We start from the raw sequence: 20,946 nt of genomic DNA on the forward strand, positions 1-20,946 counted from the left end.
TATTCGCTTGATTGTGGTGATCTGGAACGGAACCCACAATCTCTCCAAGGTATGTCTTTGCTGGACTTACGTTAAACCAGAACAAAATGTACTGTTTGGCTTGTGGTTCAAAATAGACAACACTCTTAACTTTTAGAGAAAGGGTAAAAGGTAGAGAGGCAAGAGACTTTCTAAATCATGGTTTGGAAATGGACTCTGGGTCATAGTCTGAATGAGTGTGCACATTTCTGCCTTGAATCATTGCCTATGCTGCCCTTGGACCTTCACCCCTGACAGCAACATAAAAGTGGCACAGATTCCTCAATGTTCTTTTGCTACTAAACTTGATATAATCAGATGGAGTTAAAATATTTACTTGTATACACCTGTAATTTATATAGTATTGTACATCAGCTATACTTCAATAAAAAAATTTAGTTGTAAATGCTCAGTTTAAAGATTTTACTTAATTTTTTAAAACTCTAATTAACATAGGACAGTCTCTTTGGTTTTATAATTCCTTTCTTTATTTTTGTACCCCTGGGCTTTGTTTTCATTTGAAAAAAAAAAAAAAAAAAGGCACTTATGGTTTATTGAAAGGCCTTCCTCAGCCTGGAATATGCCCTGACTTTATAGCTTACTATGAGAATAAAATGAGGAATGACCTTATGAAAACTTTGTAAAACATGAACTGAACAAGAGAAATGGGTTTTCACTCTGACTCTTAGGTTTACATCAATGTAAAATGTACAGACTTTAGCCACCAGGAAACCATTAATGCCCTTGAAATGAAAGTCAGTATATTATAGTCTACAGAAGAGGAGGATCTCAGGCTCGGAGAGTGGGAGATTCACACTCCGTGTGGGCCAGTTTGGCTGTTAGGACCCTCTAGCTACCCTTGTGGATGAGAATGAAGACATCGGGAACTTAACTTGCCTGTGAGCTCTACACAGATGAGACCTTGTGTGGGTTTCTCCTGAGTTTCTCTGCAACATCCCGGTGAAAAGGTTGGTGCTTTCTTTATTCTCTCTCATTCGGGGACATCTCATTCATCACCTTCTTCTGTTTCCCCTGGAAAACTGTTTTTGAAGCTTGAGGGTCAGTATGAGAATATAACTTAAGCAGAAAGAAAGGGCAGCATACGCCTTACCTCCACCCTCACTCCCAAATCCATATGAAGGCCTGGGGGGCAGTGATCTTGTGTCTTGCTGGATATCATGCTCTATCTTGTTGTTGGATTTGCATAAGGGTACTGTTTTCCAGGACCCAAGGCCTCTTGAGTGGGAACCCTGCTCCCCATGTGGTCGGCGTCCTTCTTCATGCTTTTTCTTGCCTTTAGTGAGCAAATCAGTATTGGCGTCACAGACTGCTACTCAGAGGAATTGCTATGTAATTTATTTTGATACCAGGAACCCTGGGTGTGTTATAACAATTAGTCCATATATCTATCATGAGAAAGCAAAGAGACTTAAAATTACCACTCCATTTTGGAAATGGTAGCTTCAAAAGCCAGGTCTATCAGCTAAATGCCCATTCAGGTCATCTGTGATTCTGCATGTATGTAGTTTGGCTAAAGATCTCCATTTTCTTGTAGTTTTGTGGGTTGAAATCAGACCTTTAATGTTGCTTTGGGGGAATGTTTTGTTTGCTTTTCTGTGTACACAAGAAGAGTTTAAGGAAGTGCAAATGACCACAGTAATCAACTGTTGGCCTGTGGGAAGTATTCCTTTAAAGAGTGCCTGAGTTCCAGTGGTTAAAGAACGGGGTCAGACAAGACAGAACTGCACCTTGCCGAGCCCCAGCCAGCCAGCCCCACTTGGCTGCAAAGACCAAAGGGCTGTAACCTTGTTTGTTTTTTTTTTAAATAAATTTATTTATCTAGCTATCTATTTATTTATTTATTTATTTAATTTTATTTATTTTTGGCTGCACTGGGTCTTCATTGCTGCATGCGGGCTTTCTCTTGTTGTGGCGAATGGGGGCTACTCTTTGTTGTGGTGCGCGGGCTTCTCATTGCGATGGCTTCTCTTGTTGTGTAGCACGGGCTCTAGGCACGTGGGCTTCAGTTGTTGTGGCACGTGGGCTCAGTAGTTGTGGCTCATGAGCTGTAGAGCGCGGGCTCAGTAGTTTTGGTGCACGGGCTTAGTTGCTCTGCGGCATGTCGGATCTTCCTGGACCAGGGATCAAACTTGTGTCCCCTGCATTGGCAGGCGGATTCCCAACCACTGCGCCACCAGGGAAGTCCTGTAACCTTGGTTTAATAGGCTTTGAATGTAGTGGAGAAGCCCCATAAACCTCGTGAAATTAATTATAAATATTGTATATATGTGTATTTCCCTGAAGCAAGGATCTGAAGTTTTTATTGGATTGTCAGAGAGGTTCATGCCTCCCAAGAGATAATAAATCATTATTGTAGACATAGGGTTGAGCATTGAGGGCACTTGGTAGTCAGAATACCTGGGTTCTAATCCCATTCCTACCCTTAAATAATCTTTTTCTCTGTTGATCTTGAGGGATTTTTTTTTTTTTTTTTTAATCTATGAGAAGGTGATGGTAATTTCCCCTGTCCCACTGACCTGAGGAGCAAAAGATTTGAAGATGTTAAAACCCAGTGAGAAAAAAAAAAAAAAAAAAAAAAAAAAACCCAGTGAGGAGTTAAAAGGGAATTCATTCTGTCACATAAGAAGGTAATAGACCTGTGGGTCTTAGTTGTGTGTGGGTAGATGTTGTGAATTATTCACAGCAGATTTTTAATTTCAGATCTACCATGTCCACTTCTGGAATTTCTCATTACATTTTAAACTGTTATTTAATTTATTTCATATTAGCATCAAGGAACCAGAACTAGGAGGTAATCTATGCCCTTTATCCCCTTTGTTTCTCTTAGCCTTTTCTTCTGTTCCCCCAAACCCCAGAAATCAGCTTATGGATTCCAGATCTAAGGGATATGATTTAGGGATTAGCCACCAAGCTGTGAGCATCTGTCCCTTGACTCCCTTGCCTGGATCTTGGTAAAATGACTCTAACCCTTTGAGTAGACCCTCAAAGATCTGATCATATTCCTAAGGCCATGACAGGATGATTGCCTCTGGAATCCTTTCTAGGAATATGATTTATTTAAGAAGAGCACAGCATTTCAAATTCCAAAACCATGTCAGAGGAGCAGTTTCCCTCTGCTGCATGAATTGAAAAGAGCATGCTTTTCCCTACTTGGGTGTCATTTGAATATCTACAAGACCCTCTAACCTCTTTGAAAGCCAGAGAATTGGGGAGATATTCATTGAACAAATTTCCTCTCTTAGATAGACTCTCATTTCCCTTCTGTCTATGATTATTTTGTGATTATTTTCATATACTTATAGAAAAATTACATAGTTATTCTTAAAATTAAAAAAAGTTCTTTTCAAACCAAGAAAGTCTCAGATGTTAACAGTAGAACAAATGATTCCATTCTCTTTTCTGCCCCTGTAGAATCTGAGTGTTTTCTCTGTACAGCTGTCATCTGGTCTTCCTAAGGGAAGAAAGACAATAGTGTACTTAATTTCTTCCAGCAAAGGAGAGGAGCACTTTTGATCCTCACAAATGGAACCTCTGCTCTGTTCTGTCCTACTTTCCATCGCTCTCTTTGTGTCTTTATCAAGGCGATATAGGATGCTTTTGATCTTCGGTACTTTTTTGATCTCAGTTATGTTTTGACTCTACGCTTATGAATGCAAATATTTTAATAATTTTCCCTGTTTTTAACTAAAAGTTTTTCATCAAAGGCAGTTGTTCATGGAATTAGAATTCATGGTTTATTATTCACTAAAGGTTAGTTTTACTGATAACTTTTACAGTTGTATGATAGGTTTCTTTCTTTCTCTTTGGCTTTAGAGCATTTATCTCTACCAAGCCCAGATTTCCCAGCTCACATTCTACAGATCTAAATTTTTGTCAAGGAGATATGAATTTTCTGTCAGTTTTAGTTAATACATTTTATTCTATATCGCTTTAGCCATTGTTCTATTGTTTTAAATCAGTTTTGTTTGTTATGAATTGGATAAAGACCTAATAGCTTCATATATTTCTTGGTGCAAAGAGCATTAGTGGGAAAAAGGTGCAGGAACAGGGTTGAAACTCCCTGCTTCATTATAACATACTCACTTATAAACATTAATTGAGCACCTTCTCTTTGTCAGGCCTTGTGATAGACTCTTTACGTACATTGTCTTGTGTATGTTAATCTCGATTCTTCAAATCAGGAAACCGAGACTTAAAGAAGTTAAACAATTTTTTCAAGGTCATAAAACTGGAGATGACAGAGAGAGTATGAAACCAAGTCCAGCTAATTCTAAAGGCCTTGTTTTTCCCCCTCTGTGATGTCTCTCCTTTGTGTGTGTGAGGCTTTCTTCCAGGCACTATAGAGAACATGAAAAGTTACTTACTGTTAGCTTCCCACCAGAAGCTTATTATTTGACATCAGTTGGTTAGCTTGTAAGGTGACTGCTGTCACATCACCCATGTCACGAAGCAGGCCCTCAGGAAATGGTGCTGGTTGTGGTCATTCTTGTGTGGGATTAGTTATGACCGTCGCCAGCTCCTTTATAGACAGTAAGAACCTTGGTGATTGCAAACGTGGTTTTACTCATGTGATATCATTTGATCATCAGAATAACCTGGTCAATAGATAGGACAGGCAGTATTAGCCCCAGTATGTAAAGGAAGAAACTGAGGCCCAGAGAGGTAAGGTGACTTCCCCAGGGTCAACCAGGAACCTGTGGAGCCAGCACCTGATCTTCTGCAATGGCGTCTGAATTGTCATTTTTAGTTGCACTTTGGAGATATTGCTAACTGCTTGATTTGTTCTAGACATTCCTCTGTATGTTAAAAAATAAAAACAACAATGAGAAAAGCAAAGAGCCCTGCCTCGACTCGGAATGAATTTCGATAGCTTTTAGGAAAACCATCTGAAGATAAATACAAGCAAGTTAAGTGAGGACGAGAGCGAGGGAAATTGAGACTGTTTGCATCGTTGAGCAGCAAACCTAGCGAGCACTTTAGATGGTATTTTGTTCTCTGGTCTCTGTTCTCTGGGGCACCGTATGTGGAGGGGCCACTTCCCTTCCGAGAGAGCCTTTCGCTGGCCCTCTGTGCCCAGGAAACCAGATTTGGGGCATAGCAGTGATCCAGTGGAAACTGACTTCGTGTCCCTGCACCCAGGGACTCTCAGCCAGCCCCTGCCACTGGCCAGCCTCCTATCATATATATACTGTGACCTGGTTGAGGGCAGAGGGGTCCATCTGCCTTTTGTTTAAGATAAACAGCATTTGTTTGTATTTGTTTTGTAGGCAGTCTATTTATAAGGCTCAAATGAGACTAAGCCACTGTTTATTCAAGGCAAAAGTTTTATCTTTGCACAAAAGAATGTACTGGAGTGCCTGCCTGCATGATTCCGAAGGGGAAAAGGCAGTTTATGACTTGTATCTGTTTTTGTCATTATGTATAACTGCTCCATTTTATAGTTGAGGTGATATCCCCATAATAGCTTTTCCATGTACCTATAAGCAACTAAGAGGTGAATGCCTTCTTATAAGCACTGGGGTTTTAGTGTATTTAAGTTGGCATAAAACTTTAAGTTAAATGAAATTCACTTCAGACAGTGATCTATCCCTTAGAAAATGTAGAGTTTTCTATTTTCAGAAAGACTTTGATCCGAAATAAGTCACCCAAGGGATTTCTTTTCCAGCCAAGAGGAGGTGCCTTGAAGTTGTTGTATATAGAGAAATGACTCAAATTCTTGGCAGCAGAGCTTTTGTTTTATTTTCCTCTGATAACCTTGAATACTAAAATGATTCCCTTAGTCTGAGCTCTTTTTGGTTAGAGGCGAATTTTAGATGCCGAATGACCCAGCAGTGACCTATCCTAACTTGGTCAAACCTCAAATATTTGCGGGAATTGGAAGTGTTGGGCGGGGGCGGGCGGGTGAAGTAGAGGCATGAGAATCCCATGAGTGGCCAGAATTCCCAGGCAGTCCCCACCTTGCTCCACTGAGCAGCCTTGCTCATGAAGGAGCCTGGTGAGTGGGGCTTAGCTGTCCTCTTGTCCCACCCTAATTGAGCAGCTCGGCCAGAAGTATCAGGGAATGACACCACCATTGACTCTCTGTTTTTGAAACAGAAAGATTGGAAAAGTTTAGGACTTGTCTTCATTTCTTACTAGTAGTTCAGCTAAGAGTCAGGTCTTTAGTTATCTCCTTAGACCAAACATCTCATGTTTCAGAGGAATTCACTCTGTCTTCCTACACTGCAGTCTATGGTGGTGGAAAAGTATGTTCAGTTGCTAAATTGAAAAGACAGGAAATATTTGTGGCCCCCAAAGAGTAGTGGTTTTCTACCCTAGTGTAAACATGGTGAGTAAAAGAATAATATGTTCAAGCTTTTCTTGGGTTGACTGGTTACCCCAGAGATGTGGTAGTTCTCCCTTTTCTGCGTTTCAGTATTGTTCGTATCAGTATTCGGCCTTTCTTGAAAAATTGTGGCAAGCTTAAACGAGAAAAACTGTAACCCATTTTTATAAACACGTGAAGAACAAATCAAATTCTAATTCTTGGCAGTAAAAAGTCAGAACACTCACTCTGTTTGGAAGGTCCTTTTGGTTTTCTGTACCTCTTTCTCCCCTGTAATTGTTGTCTCTCTCCATCTTGAAGAAAAGCTAGATCAAAGTGTTTTCTTAGGAGAAATAGGGGATTCCTTGGAATATCATCCTTAAAAGTCAGAAAAGGATGTGTAGCCATCATTTATTGGGTGGCTCCTGTATGTCAGGTAAGGAGGGCTAGGAGCTTTACAGATGCTATCTCATTTAATTTTCACGTGTACCCTATAAGGAAGGAAGGATTATCTCCGTTTTACAGATGAGAAAAATGAGACCACAATGGTCAGTTACCTTGACTACAATTTAATAATGAGTATTGGAGTCATAAGTTTTAGGAACAAGTGATTTGGTAGTCTGTATATTTTTCCTCCACATAATGCAGCTTCTCAGACCTAACCCTCTACCAAACCCAAGCCATTGTAGAAGCTAAAACACAAGCAGTTGAAGCTCCATTCATTCCCAACTTTTTTTTCCCTTCTATGTTGGACCTTGGGATTTTCCAACTGTAATTTCCAGTCTTGCTGAATTAATCTTTACTATCGGGGAATCCCTAATCACGTGTAAAAGGATTGAAATGGGACAAAAAGATTGAGTTTTCCTTAACCAAACAGAAGATGACTTAAAATCGTTTGAGGAAGCTGGCTGTACTTTCTCACACACCTGATGTGCTTAACCCAAGATTTACTCAGATTTAAATAATTTGATTTGCACACTCAGGCCTTTCCTGCGCTTTGACGGGGGAGCAGACCAGAGCTTCGGGCCACCTCAGCGTGTGCTCCAATAGCCAGCTTCCTCTAAATGTACATGTCAAATTGTAATTTCCTTAAGCTATTTACTGAACTTCACTACTTTAAGTGTTTCTAAGTAAGTAGGATGTCATTTTAAAATTTGGTTTTCAGCACAGAGGTCATGAAAGTAGGGAGACCTGTGCTTTCCCACTATCAGTTGATGGCAGAATACAAACTCATTCTCTCCAGTAAGTCCTTTTCTTTCCTTGCTCACCTCCCCTTACTCTGAAGTACAGCTTTTCACATTTTGTAGAGGTGTTTATGTCTCTGAGTTCTGCTGGCACGTTGGCTTTCAGACGCTTAGTGACACCATTGCTGCAGTTAAGAAGCCGGATGGAGAACGCTGGGGATGGTGTGTTGTTCTGAGAGTTCTATGGTTGATCAGTTCTATTGACCTGACCCGGGCTTTGCTTCTTGGAAAAAAGGAGAAGTAAGGTTAACTCATTAGAATTTAATAATCCCTTATTAGAATAATAATAATGCCACTTGATATCTGTCTTGATTTCCAGTTGTTGATGAAGGACTTATATCTCTGATCCTGTCTATAAGCCTGAAAGCAGGTGACGCTTTTATTTACTGCCACCGCAACTGCCGCCGCCACCAGGAAGAAACCGAGGCCCAGCGGAAGTAAACAGCTTGCCCAGGGCGGCCAAACAGAAAGTGGTAGAGCTCTGGGCTCCTTCCTTGGCCTCTGACTTCTAGAACATTGCTGGGCAGTACTTCTTGAATCTTACCAGATACTATAGAAACCAACGTCTCCACCTGAGACTCGGGTTTCCGGTCATCGGTGTGGTGCGAGCCATGTTAGCACACCTTTCCTGCAGGGGGGATTTCAGAGAACATGGGGGGAGAAAAATGTATCTTTCCCTAAGGAGGCTTATTGACTCATTCATTAACCACGTGCTGTGTACGTGAACTGTTTGGGAGCTCACAAAGAGAAAGCGTGATGAGAACAGTTCTTAGAGCAGCATGTTTTGTGGAGCGGAGGTGGTAGGGAGAAAAATTTCAGCTTATATCAGGACATTCCAATAAGTGATTTCTACATTGCTGGAGGTGAGTGGAAATAAGCGAGAGACCATGGAAGAAAAAAGGATGGCACTTTCAGAAGGGGTGAGAGTCTGGCTTTGCCTTGGCTTTCCTCAGAGCCAGATGATAACATGTCCAGGCCTGACTCTTAAGGGGGGCTCAGCATGTCCTGAAGTGGTGACTTGGAGGCCCAACTGGGCAGTAAATATTAGCAGAGACGCACCGCACTTAGGTCACATAGGCAAATGGCAGTGACAGCTTCGCGTTTCTTTTTTATTAAATACCAGCGGGGAAGCCCTCCTGTGCCATTTGTAAGAACAAGGAAATTTCCTAGTTAGGCACATGAGGAGGGTGGAGATAAGCCCCCAAACTAGGAGCCAAATTGGGGAAGTCAAGTGAAGTGAAGGGAGAGTGGCAGAAAGCTGGCCATCCGGATCCTTTCTGTTTCCCCGGTCACGCTTGTTCTCCCCTCATCTTTGCACTGTTGCTTATAACCTTTCCTCTCTCTGGAATGCCCTTCTCCCCATCTCTGGCCAAATGGCTCTGAGTGTGTAAGGTCCAGTCCAGATCCCTATAAGGTCCTCCCCGCTCTGAATTCCCAGAGCACTTTGTGCTTCGGTTAGGGCAGTGACCGTGTTTTTCCTTGGAAAATACTAACCATTTTGTGCACGTCCCAAACATCCATTTAACAAACATTTATCATTGTCAATTAGGTGCTCAGTTCTGTGGCAAATACTTAGAAAAGTAAAACTTAAAAAAAATATTTTTTTGAGGGATATGGAACAGGTAAGCCAGATAGGAAGTAAGTCGGCATAATGACAGAGGGAATAAGTATTGCAGCTGGGATCTGTGCAAAATCTTTGCAGTTTCACGAGATAAGTGCAGTGGGGGCCAAGGGGAAATAACACTTTATTCTGTTCCTCAAGGATGAGATCGGCTTGAGACGAACTGTTTGATGCAATTGCCTGCTTATTCGTTTGCATCCCGGAGTAGATGTAAAGCTCCTGGAAGGCGAAGATCTTACTGTCATCAACTGTTGCCAGTGTCCCTATGACTAGTCATAAATATTTATTGTAAGAGAGTTGAGGGGATCCCGGTGTTTCCCACATGGGCTCCCATTTATCTGGTGACATTTTCACGTGGTGTAGATTCAACAAATAGTTATGAAATACGTGAAACACCTGCTGGATTTTTAAATTAACTATTTTATGGTTTTTATGTGGAATAAACAGAAACTTTGAAAATGTTTCTTTATGACTTTCCTCCCAAACATGTCTGTAAGCTGACTGAGATGCACAGTCATGGGCTGTGTGTTGAAATACAGATAGGAAAAGGCTGCTGACTTCCAGGATCCTGTTTCTTCTCCTCCGCTCCCCATCACTCAGGTCTAGGATGCTGACCTGGATGGAATGAGGCCAGGTGTGCATTATTGGATCAGGCCCAGGCTCCGCAAGATAGCAGGAAGCCTTGGGAAACTATTACAGGGGGAAGAAGGGAAACCCCAGTCCCTCTTAATCTAATGAATTAAAATAATATTTATGGGAAATATCTGTTTGCTTTATTAGAGGAAAATGTTTAAGTAAACATTATGTAACAACATATTGAATTTATGTAACAACACATTGGTTTAGAAGCAGCGACTTTCAGTGTTTTCACTGAAATGAAAATTAAGCAGAGCATGCTTCCAAAAACAGCCCATTGTTTCAGTTTTGCTGCCTTTGTCATGTTTCAAAGCAGGATATTTTGGCCAGATGGATTATTTTCTCTTTATTGGTAACTTGGAAATTGGCAAGGACGATGTCAAAGTTAGTTATAAAAGAAGAGCTACTAATAGCTCCTGGTAGTTTTCTGGCAGTTTAACCTTTGTAGCATACTCCTGTTACTGTTTGATCTTTACAAACCTACAAGAAAGAGTACAAGTATTATTATTGCCACTTGAGTCACAGCAAAGGTAATGACTCCTGGAGGCTTAGCAGGGAGCTCATAGAAGAGGACGAGGACTCAGGCCTCCTCTGTGGCCCCAGGCTCTTTCCATAGACCACATTGCTGCTCTAGAAAGCACCCTTTCCCCCTCAGGCATTAAAGCGCTTTCATGTCTGTGAGATAATTTAACCTTGCAACATCCCTAGGGGGCCAGCAGGGCCAGTGATGGGAAATTCAGCCACACGGGTTGAATGGTTCTGCCAAAATCATGCAGTCAGCGTTGGCACCAGTGGCTGATGCCCAGACCTCATGACTCCAAGCCCACTGCTTTTCCCGCCAGAATAAATCTCGGCAGAGGGCCAGAGGAACTTTCTGACGTGGGGAGACAGCTGTGGAAAAGTGTTACTTCCAAGAGAGGGCCTTACTTTGCTGGCATCCATGCTGGGTTGTGTGAATGGTTGGTTCTAAAATCTCAGATGCGCACGAAAATCTCTAGTCACAGGATCACTGAGAAACAGCAAAAGGGGCAAAACCAGGTAGATCTTATCAGCCTGTTTCTGGAAATGCTTCCTACCTGTTTGGATTTTGTGTCCAGTAGTGTCAGCAAGGAAAGTTTGTAGGATTGCTGCAGTACGGTTGTTTAAAAATCAATTGGCAAGACAAGTTGAGGTGCCTCAATGGATGTTATATATAGAGAGAAAAATTCTTAGGACTAAATACAATGAAGAATTTGCCACTTGTTTCTCTTTAAAAATTAAAACACAACCGTGGACAATGTCTAACCTCAGTTTTATTTTTTTTTAAAATTGAGTTCTATGAGAAGCCTCTTTTGAGTAATATTTCATGTGGTAACTTAACTCTCTTATCTGCTCCCTTTCCATTGAAGCCCATCTTGTATTCCTCCCAAGATAAATCTTGAGCCTAAAACTCTTCTCACTCTTTCCAGATGAACATGGCAAAGGCAGCTCTTCCCAGGTTTGGACCCTCAACACAACCTCTGATATCCTCGTAGAAATTCTTAGGACACAGATCTGGGAAAGAATTCGAAGACCAGCTTTTCACCCTCTAAAATTACAGATGGAGAAACTGAGACCCAGTGAGGTTCTCACAGCTAATTAGCTGCGGGGCCAGCTCTGAAACTCAGGCCTTCTGGCTACAAATCTGGCATTGTCTTTGAAATGGGGTCAGCAGCTGTGGGTACCTGCTTCTTGTCCTTTTAGAAATGAGGGAGAGAAAAGTAGTGGGGCCAGAGCCCTGATGTGGTGTTCATTTTCTCAGCATCCTGTATGTGGATTTTATTTGTTTATACATCTGTCTCCACACTGGACCGAGCTCCGTGAGGACAGGGGACTAAGTCATAGTCACCTGGGTATCTTTAACCCCGAGCACTGTGCGTGCTATGAAGACAGCCCCCGAGGGCTTGTTGGGTTGAGGGATCTGTATTGTGTAAAGATCTGCTCACCCGACTGGGAGGGAAGTACAGCTCCTGTGAAGCGCCTCACATCACTAGTCCTTCACCCGTGTCTCATCCAGTGAGTGAACCCCTGCAAAACCGCACCTCACCTAAAAACAAAACAAGACCCCCCCCCCCGAAAAAACCAAATAGGGGATCCCTCTGTAATTAGAAGGCAACTGATGAAGTGAGATAGAGATAAAACTTGGATAGACACATAGTCTTTGGTTAATGCCAAAATTAACGTAACTTTGTTGGTTAAAATGAATTTTAAAAGTTTCTCCTTATGTTTATCTGCATGTTATTAATTATGATTGTTGTCATTGGGTTCCCTCTAAAGTTCTGTGTGAGTTAAGAGAGAAAGAAAGGGGAAAAAAAAAAAGGGACCCTCCGGGACTGGGTCTAACCTAGGGAAGGAACAGCCACTTGCCATCCCCCTGGGTGAGCCCTGCAGATGCCTGGATCCGTGGCGCACTTGGCCAGGCAGCCCAGAAGAACATGATTATTAGAACACTTTGGGTTGAGCTTGTGTCTCTTCTGAATCCTCCTCCAGAACGGCACTAACTGTGCAGCCTCTGGCTGCTGTGGGCAGAGTGACTTGCACGCCGGCCTGGGTGGGTGACCGAGTTTGCCGGGCCGGCCCCCCTTCCCTCTCCCACGTGTCTGAGTGGGGTGTGGGCCAGGGGACAGGCCGGCCTGGGTGAGGGCCGGCACCGTCCTCGCCAGAGTAGGCGCCTGGAACCTTCGCTTTGTGCCTTTTTGCTTTAACCTGGAACACTTTAACAAGACAGCTGACCAAATGGCGGTGCCTGAGTCCTGACCCTTTGCCGGGCCGGATGAAATCACCATCTTCCTGTCTGCAAATCATCACTCGGGTCCAAGCCCGCATTCACCCAGTGGAGCCCCTCCACTTGCTTGTCGGAGCGAGATTGCAAAGAGTTAACACTTGTGCTTTTTCGGAAAGTTATCTGTGAAGAGTATTAGTTGTTTAATAAAGCGTGCCTGCCCTCCCAATGAACCCGCCAGTGACTCTGCAGCTGGGGTCATTCCAAGTTCACGCGGTGGACTTTTGACTGCCTTCTGTGTCTGTGAAAACAGTCGGCAGCTCCTGCGGGGATCATTCATTCAGGCCTGTAACACAAAACTATTGCCAATGGGCACCTGCTGGGGTGGCTTCCCAGGAGGGCTGGGAGGGAAGATACCAGACTCTTCAGGCATCTGCGGAGATAAGAGCAGCAGGGGCTCCACTGGGAGCCTGCTAATCTGGCTGCGCTTAGACCCCACTTGCCGGCCCGCAGGCTGGTGTCAGGATGTATTAGGGATCCCCAGTTGGGATGGGATGTGAGCTAATTAAAGGCCTTTTACAAAGAGGAGGGGGAGGGAGAGCGTGTGAGGAGGAAGAGGAGGAGGAGGAAGGAGGTTTGGAGCACATTCCCCAAATTTCTAGCACATTCTTTATTCCTCTCTTGTCCCTCAAAACAGAAGAAAACAAACTGAAGAGTCTGAACATTTGGTTATTTCTGATCTTACATCGTCGTTCATTCTGCCTGATACTATACTGGTTTTAGCTGCTGTTTTTATGGAATTACATATATTGATACCATTAGAGAGATTTTGCCACATTCTCCCTGGAGACATCGTGCTCCTGAAATACTATAGGTGGACTGCTTGAATTCTGCTCCTTTCCCTCCATTGATTCATCTGGGCAATAAGTACCTGTTGTGGCGTGTCCCAGGTTTTTCCCCTTTTCCTTGGAAAATCCATTTGCCAGCTGTAGGGGGTGCTGCGGGGAGGATCACATACATCAATCCACAGTAAGTGCTCTTATTAAATTTTGGTTGGTGAGATGGTGGTGGTGTGGTGCTGTGGTTTCAAATGTCAGCGCAAACGCCATCTTGAAAATGTTGTCAAGTACGAGCATAACAGTTCATTTTACAGTCACATTCACTTCCGGAAAAGTCACCTAAAAGTGTTTGATTACCTCTTCTTTTGTTTATTTAGCCTGTATATCCCTCCTCCGCCAACAAGCGGTAAACTAACTTATTATTATTATTTTTATTTTATTGAAGTATAGTTGATTTACAATGTTGTGTTAGTTTCAGGTATACAGCAAAGTGAATCAGTTATATGTGTGTGTGTGTGTATATATATATATTCTTTTTCATATTCTTTTCCATTATAAACTAATTTATTTACAGACCAAGGGTACTTTTAAGTCTGTGGTATTTTCTTAATCTGCCTGGTAATGATACATTTCTTGAAAGCAGTTTTGTTCACACACAAACCCAAGCCTTTATCCTATCACTTCTGATACATTTCACATAAGCTTGACTGTGTGCAAAGAAACATTTAGATTAAGTTCGTACTACATGGTAACAATCTGAGGAAATTCCAGTCAAAAGCCAGCAACCTGTTTCCTTCATTCTGGACTGTTGGTGTATCTGGCTTTGTCTGTGTTCTGATAAACGGTAACCACAATGTTAATTTTGTATTTCCTTGCATTTTGTCTCACATAATCTGTTCTCAGAGCTGACCAGGAGGCTTGTTCACTGCCATGCGATTCGTGAAATAGTGGGGTAATGAGCTTGATTGTGTGGAATATGTTAGTGTATTATGTGTAAGTGTTTAATTGATCTTGATTCCTGGGTATTGCTCTATAGGAAACATGGGATAGATGCTATATGATTGCACAGTTGAGGGAAGTTTTCAGTTTAAGCTGGTAGCTGAATGGGTATCTTTAGAAGTGCTGCTAGCTCATATTTACTGACTGCTTCACCGAGTACCAGGTACTGTTCTGAGTCTTCACATGAATGGACTTGTTTAATCTTCACAGTGACCCTTTGAAGTGCTGGTCCCTGTTGACACAAGAGGACACTGAGGCTCAGAGAAATTAAGTAACTTGCCCAAGGCTCTGAAGAGAGCCAGGCCGGGACCCAGGTTCTCTGACTCAGAGCCTGTACTCCTGGCCCCATCTGGTGCAAAAAGTTGCACTTGTCTAGTGGGCTTCATTCATGGACACATCTTCAATGTCAGATTTGCAGGGACTAACCATGTATGGCTGCATTCTCAAGGGGGTGCCGAGAATCTGAGTCACCGTTTAAAGTCCCTCCCTGTAGTTCCCTCTGTCGTATGATTAGCCCTTTTGTAGGTGCTGCGCCGTCCAAGCCAAAGTGTGTGGCTGAGAATGAGGAGGTGCTCTAACCCTGTCCGAGGCACCTAGTGAAGGCATTTTAACTTCGTTCTAGCTCCACACTCTGGGCTGACTAGATATAGACTTAAGTGCAAAAAGCATAACCTCATATTAACAAATCTGTTACTTATTGTGCCTACACAGTAAGTTCACAACTGTCTATGAACAACTAAAAACACCAGGATGTGTGCGAGGCACAGAGGAAACAAACATGAACAAAACAAAGGTCTTCCCCCCTCTCCCCCCTCCCCCCGCACCCTGGTTCACAGTCCAGCGCGGGAGAAGGTCCCGTAAGTAATTGCGTGTGCGAACGCGTTCAGGTGCCAGGACAGAAGTCTGTGCAGGGCCGGTGGGGCACTAACGGAGCGCAGGCCTTTGTACCCAGGGAAGTAAAGCCTGCGCCCGACCTTGAAGTCATGGAGATGTTGGCCATGTGGGCACAGGAGGGCACAGGGGGCAGCCCAGGCAGGAGGGACTCAGGGATGTGGAGCAGCTGCCCCAGCGCCGAGGTGGCGGGTTACTGGGACCAGAGAGCGTGCCGTGCTGTCAGCTGTCTATTCAGGGAAAGACTGGCCTGCCGTTTTACTTCCTTCTGTTTTCCCTCCTCTCCCCTTACCGATGAGAAGTGAATTTCAAGGGGAAGAGACCTAACTGGATTTTTCACTTTTTAAGCCTAGTATCATTGTCATGATATGACCATAAATTGCATACACAAAATGTTAACTATTACTTTTTTGCAAGTATTTTTATGTATGTGAGCAGAGTAGCTGCACCTTTGACAGAGGCCAGAACAAAACCGACAGCCCCCACCCCTCCAGAAGAAAATAGACCGAACTTTCTTTTTGTATAATTAGAGCTAAAATCAAATCACGGCCCGTTCACAGCAGGCAGATTGCAAATCCAGCCAAACCGTTCTTTCTGGCCAGAGTGACTCCGTCTAGTGCTAAGTCATGGACTGCCTGCGGCATTTCCAGTTACCCTACCTCCATCTAGATGTGGCAGAAAATCACCCTCCCCGAAGCCCAGACAGACAAACCTCAGGGTCCTTGTTAAAGGAAAAGGAGGTATTTAGACCTCATTTAGAACAACTGGGCTAGGAAGGGAGGGGGGAGGGAGGAGGGAGGTTTAGGCTCATTTTTTAACTGTGTTTTGGGAAATTAACTTCTCTGACCCCATTTGATCAGTCCATTAAACTGTTTCACCATTTTCTTTAGACAAAGCCAAATAGACATGACCTAAATTTGTGAGGGAAGAGCGCATTATATATAGGAATGTGTTCCCCCAAACTTACCCTGCCCCTGTCCACTCCAGTCACCAGATCTTTCTCTGAAAATCCCTCCTTTCCTGTTTCCACCCAAGGCAAATGACAGTGTCCACATTTTGATTTGGAATTTTAGTTTTTCATGTAGGATTCAAAGGGGACATTTATCTTGAGGTAGGAATGGCTACTGTTTCTCCACCAGTGTTCAGACTAAGGCTACATAAGTCCCTTGTTGACTTCTTAGAACTCTGGACCTCAATGTTTTCCGTACACCCAAAATTGCGGTGCTGGATGGCGTCTGCCCGGCTCTCGGGGTGGGAGACAGATTGGGTCTTTGACTCTCAAGATTGAAGTTAGGTTGGACTGCTTGGCAAGCATGATAAAGAAAAGGTTCCTTGAGTGAAATCTGATAAAATGTCCATCAGGAATGGACTCTCCTCTCCCTTTCCCGGCTCACCTTGGTGCCTGTTCTGTGGTTGTTTCACAGCCCTCATCACTCAGAGCTTGAGCATTTGTGAGTTGCCACTTGTGTCCTGGACTTGGTGGACTGAGTCACTTTCATTGGAGTTGGAGAAAATTACACATAAAACAGAATGCTGCTTCTTTACAGTTTTCCTGTGTTCTCACCACGTCATGGTTTATTACTCTTTTCCATGGAAACTTTCTGTTTGGTGGGGAAACATGGTGCTACGTCCAGCATTCATTGACAACGTGAAGGCCGGCATCTCACCCCCTCATGTCTGGCAGATGGATAATTAGAGGATGAGACACGTTTCATCTTTTGGTGGAAGTTAACCAGTGTTGGGGTGTTAGTACCGTAGAGCCAACTGCTGAGTATATTCTCATTTGACTCTTCTCTCTGCAAGCATTTCCTAGCTTTAGGGTGGCGTACTAACCCCATTTTGGATGCCTGGGCTCTGAATCAGCACCGAAAGTTTTACATGTAAAGAATTAACATTTGGTCATTTCCTGTGAGCCCGACAGCAGTGCCAGGCACTTTACACCGTTTTAAACCTTTCTTCTCCATTCTCCTTGCTTCCAGTTGCTCACATACCTTGGGGTCATCCTTGACTCAGCACATCCGTCAGCTGTGCTGCCTGTGGACCTTCCCCTCCCACCCGCTGCTTCCTCGCCATCCATCCCAGCGCTCAGCCCTGCCCTGTCTATTGTAGCAGGTTCCGTGTCCACCCTTCCTTCCCCCTTTCTCACTGCGGCTCTCGGTACAGCAGACGGAACTCAGATCGGGTCCTTCCTCCACTCAGCCCCCTCCAGTGGCTGCCCCTCTCACTCTGCAGAGAAGATTAAAGTCTGTGCAGTGATTTATAACGGACACGTGGTCTGCCTCCCCCTGTACTTTTCTAACCTTGCCTTTTACCCACTTGTCACTCCCCACCCCACTTGGCTCCATCGAACTGACCTGCTTGCTGTTGTGTTGCTCAGCTGTCCCTCAGAACTTCTGCCTCAGGGTCTCAGCACCAGCAATTCTCTCTGCCTAGAATGTTCTATAACCCCATGGTTTTCACCTGCATTTTCTTTATCCAAATGTCACTTTGTCAGTGAGACTTCCTGGCGCCCCTCCCCCATCTAAAATTGCAGCCCCCTCTATCACTACCTCTTATCCTCCCTCCCTGCTTAATTTTTCACTTAACATTTATTACTGCTTTCATTTTGTATATTTATATTGTTTATTGTCTATTGCAACTAGAATATAAACCCCAAGAGGGCCACAAGCTTTGTCTGTTTTCTTCACTGCTGCATCCCCAGCGCTTAGAACAGTGCCTGGCACATAGTTGATGCAAAGTAAGTTTTTTGTTGATAGGAGGGAAGAAATGAAAGGAGGAAGGAACGGACGGACCCTGGGAGTTAGGCATTATCTCAGTTTATAGAAGGGACACTGAGAAGTCTCCGAAGATCACACAGCCAATAAGTGAAGCCAAAATTTACCCAAATGTGTAACTCCAGAACTTCTCTGGTTTCCTTTACATGTCTCGGCCTCACTTGTGACTGCTGTAAACATAGACTCTGTGAATTGTGCGCACAGATATAGCAATGTGAACGCGCTACAGTGCCTTAAAGGAAATACTTGGCCAGAATCTCCCAGTCTCCTCGATATCCTCTGGCACCCGATAGATAGAACAGAGGAAAACTTCTCAGCAAAGTTTTAAACCAGATACCCCTCAACATAAGGAAAGTGATTAGCACACGGAGCTGAAGAGATGAAAAAGAACACGTTTTTGAAAATACGGACTTTCAAGTCAAACCAGTGAGCAGTCTTTTTGGTCATTTATTCCCAGAGCTCCTGTGGGTTCATTCCAGGTGCACTAGGGAGACCAGCACCTGTCCATTCCCTAGTTGCACTGTCGTGTACGCATCCGTACCCTGTGCCTGGCCCTGTCCCTCGCCCCGGGGAAACAGAAGTGGACCAGACAGTCAGGACTTGAGCGACGTGCCTTCAGCAAGCGTCTCTCCCCTTTGAGCTTAAAGGACTCGTTTCAGTGGATTCCTAGAGTGAGGTTTTTGTTTTGTTTTTTTTTTGGGGGGGGGGGGACAATCTCCCAATTTTATTTTCTCATCTTGTTCCATGAAGTTCTGAGGTTCACTTTAAGTCCATTTGGCATTCTTCTTTTGGTAACATAGGAAGTTGAGGCACTTATCTGAAGATTAAGAAACATCCAAGGCAATGATGTTCTGTTTTCCTGCATCTCTGACCCTTATAGACTTTACAGCAGTTGTTAAGGGTTAGGATTAGCGGTTCAAGGTCCTCGGAGAGGCCCCATTCCTATCCATCAGCAAAGCCACAGGCACCCTCTGAAAAGACATGGTAGGGGTTCCGTACATTTCAGGGAGTTCTTTCTGCCTTGTTTCCCACCTTTTGCCTCGGACTGTAGATGGTTTTTCTTTTCTTCCCTGGATGCTGCCTCTTGGATACATCCTTAAGCTCGTGTCACACCTGCAGCCCAGGAACATGCCTGGGCTCCCGCTTGTCTGGGAGAGGTGCTAAGAAATCAGGCATTAACTGCCACTAAACATGCTCCCCTGTGTTTCCAGTTATGCCCAGACTTATGGGTATTGAGGGGACACCATTATATGTTTTGATCCCTGATTTGTGTTATTTGCTATAGGAACATGCCTTCAGAACCTTCATTTAATAGAAAAAGAGACAGTGATGCCATATCTTTTAAGAGATATGGGCACAGAGGGAAGAAAATGGATGAATAATAACTTGAGTGGAAGGGAAAGTTAAAGGAAGGCATTTTTAAGATTGAGCAGATTCAATTGTATCTGTCATTCTGAGAAGAAGCAGCCAGAAAGACTGAAGATACAAGAGAAAAAAGGATGGATTGAGCGATATCCAAGACAGGGTCTCACAAGAGCACAGAGGAAGGGTCTAGCTTTAGGAAATAGCTCACTTATTCAATTTAAGGTGGGGGGGGGGTAAGGAAAGAGGTTTTTTTTTTTTCCCCTTAGTGAAGTAGAATCTATCATTTCTGTGAAGTGGGACTGGGGTTAGGTGCTAGTGAGTTGAAAAAGAATGCAAAGCAAATCTTTATTTTGCTCTAACAGCGTTCCAGGCACTGTCTGGCAGTATGGTACGAAGATGACCAAACCTCTCTGGCTCCCTGTCATTGGAGCATGCACTTCAAGCCTCTCAGCAGGCTGCAGCCCGTGTAGCCTTGTGAGAAAAACAGATACAGCATGTTTACATGACAGTCGGATACCCCTACTAATAAAGCTACACTCAGAAGGAGTACAGCAGCGGTAACCCTGCAGGCTTGTATGCAGGGAGAGGCCATTCAAAGGCTGCGGAGGGGTCCGTGACGGCTGACCTGAAGTTGAAAAGTCATAGACCTGGAGCCATTCCTGCTTTGCAGGGGAACGATAAGAGTAGTAACTGATGGGGGTACGTCCCCGTAGTTAACTTTCTACCCACCTTTCTACTAGATGTTTCCCTCTTGGGTAACAAAGGCCTTTCTTCCTAAATGCAGACCAATGCCTTTCATCTATTATTTTCTGCTCACGTGAATAGCAGCTATTTGCAATATATTATTGATTATCTGGGAAATCATTGAAATTTAAGATTTGGGTATCTTTTTGAGTTTAATTTTAATTTCGTAAGCTGTGTCCTTAAACATTTTCTTGTGGAGTCAGACCTCTAAACCAGCACTCTCCAATTGAAATATAATGTGAGCCACACTTGTAATTTAAACTGTTCTAGAAGTCCCATTAAAAAAGTAAAAAGAAACAGATGCAATTATTTTTAATATTTTTATTTAGCCCATTATATCCAAAATATTATCATTTCAACTTGTAATCAATATGTAAAAATAATTGAGATGTTTTACATTCTTTTTTCATCTTAAGTCTTTGAATTCCAGTATGTATTTCATACTTAATACCATATCATAACTCGTACTGATCACATTGTAAGTGCTCAGTGGCCTCCTGTGGCATGTGGTCACCTTATTGGACAGTTCAGCTCTAAAGTAAGAAATGAAACTAAAGTCATATGATGTTAACTTGTAGCACGTGTTTGAAGAGAAGAGTTTCAAGTCCGTGTGGTGGACTCGATTATGTTAATATGCAAGCCCTCATTTCTCTCCACCTCTTTTTAGCCAGCTTCTTGTCCTTTTACTGAGGGGTTCATTTCTAAGATTCTCCTTGCTTTTAGTGGAGGAAAGAAGGTACTGAATGGAGA

General features: G+C 43.4%; 1 protein-coding gene across 7 annotated transcripts in view; it reads left to right on the forward strand.

Moving 5' to 3' along the window:
• The window catches only part of VPS13D (vacuolar protein sorting 13 homolog D), a 246,652-nt gene that overhangs the window by 162,278 nt on the left and 63,428 nt on the right, over window positions 1-20,946 (forward strand). The window contains exon 66 of one of the 7 annotated variants that reach the window (XM_057535264.1): window positions 19,815-20,126. The exons of 5 other annotated variants lie outside the window; for them this stretch is intronic. In XM_057535264.1, the coding sequence (XP_057391247.1) occupies window positions 19,815-19,922 (108 nt within the window). In that variant the 3' untranslated portion in view covers window positions 19,923-20,126. Of the gene's footprint in view, window positions 1-11,292; window positions 13,762-19,814; window positions 20,127-20,946 lie in introns of those variants that run through there. One more of the 7 variants, XM_057535272.1, reaches the window with a different exon arrangement.

Source organism: Balaenoptera acutorostrata, chromosome 1, assembly GCF_949987535.1.
Source record: "Balaenoptera acutorostrata chromosome 1, mBalAcu1.1, whole genome shotgun sequence".
Taxonomy (NCBI): Eukaryota; Metazoa; Chordata; class Mammalia; order Artiodactyla; family Balaenopteridae; genus Balaenoptera; species Balaenoptera acutorostrata.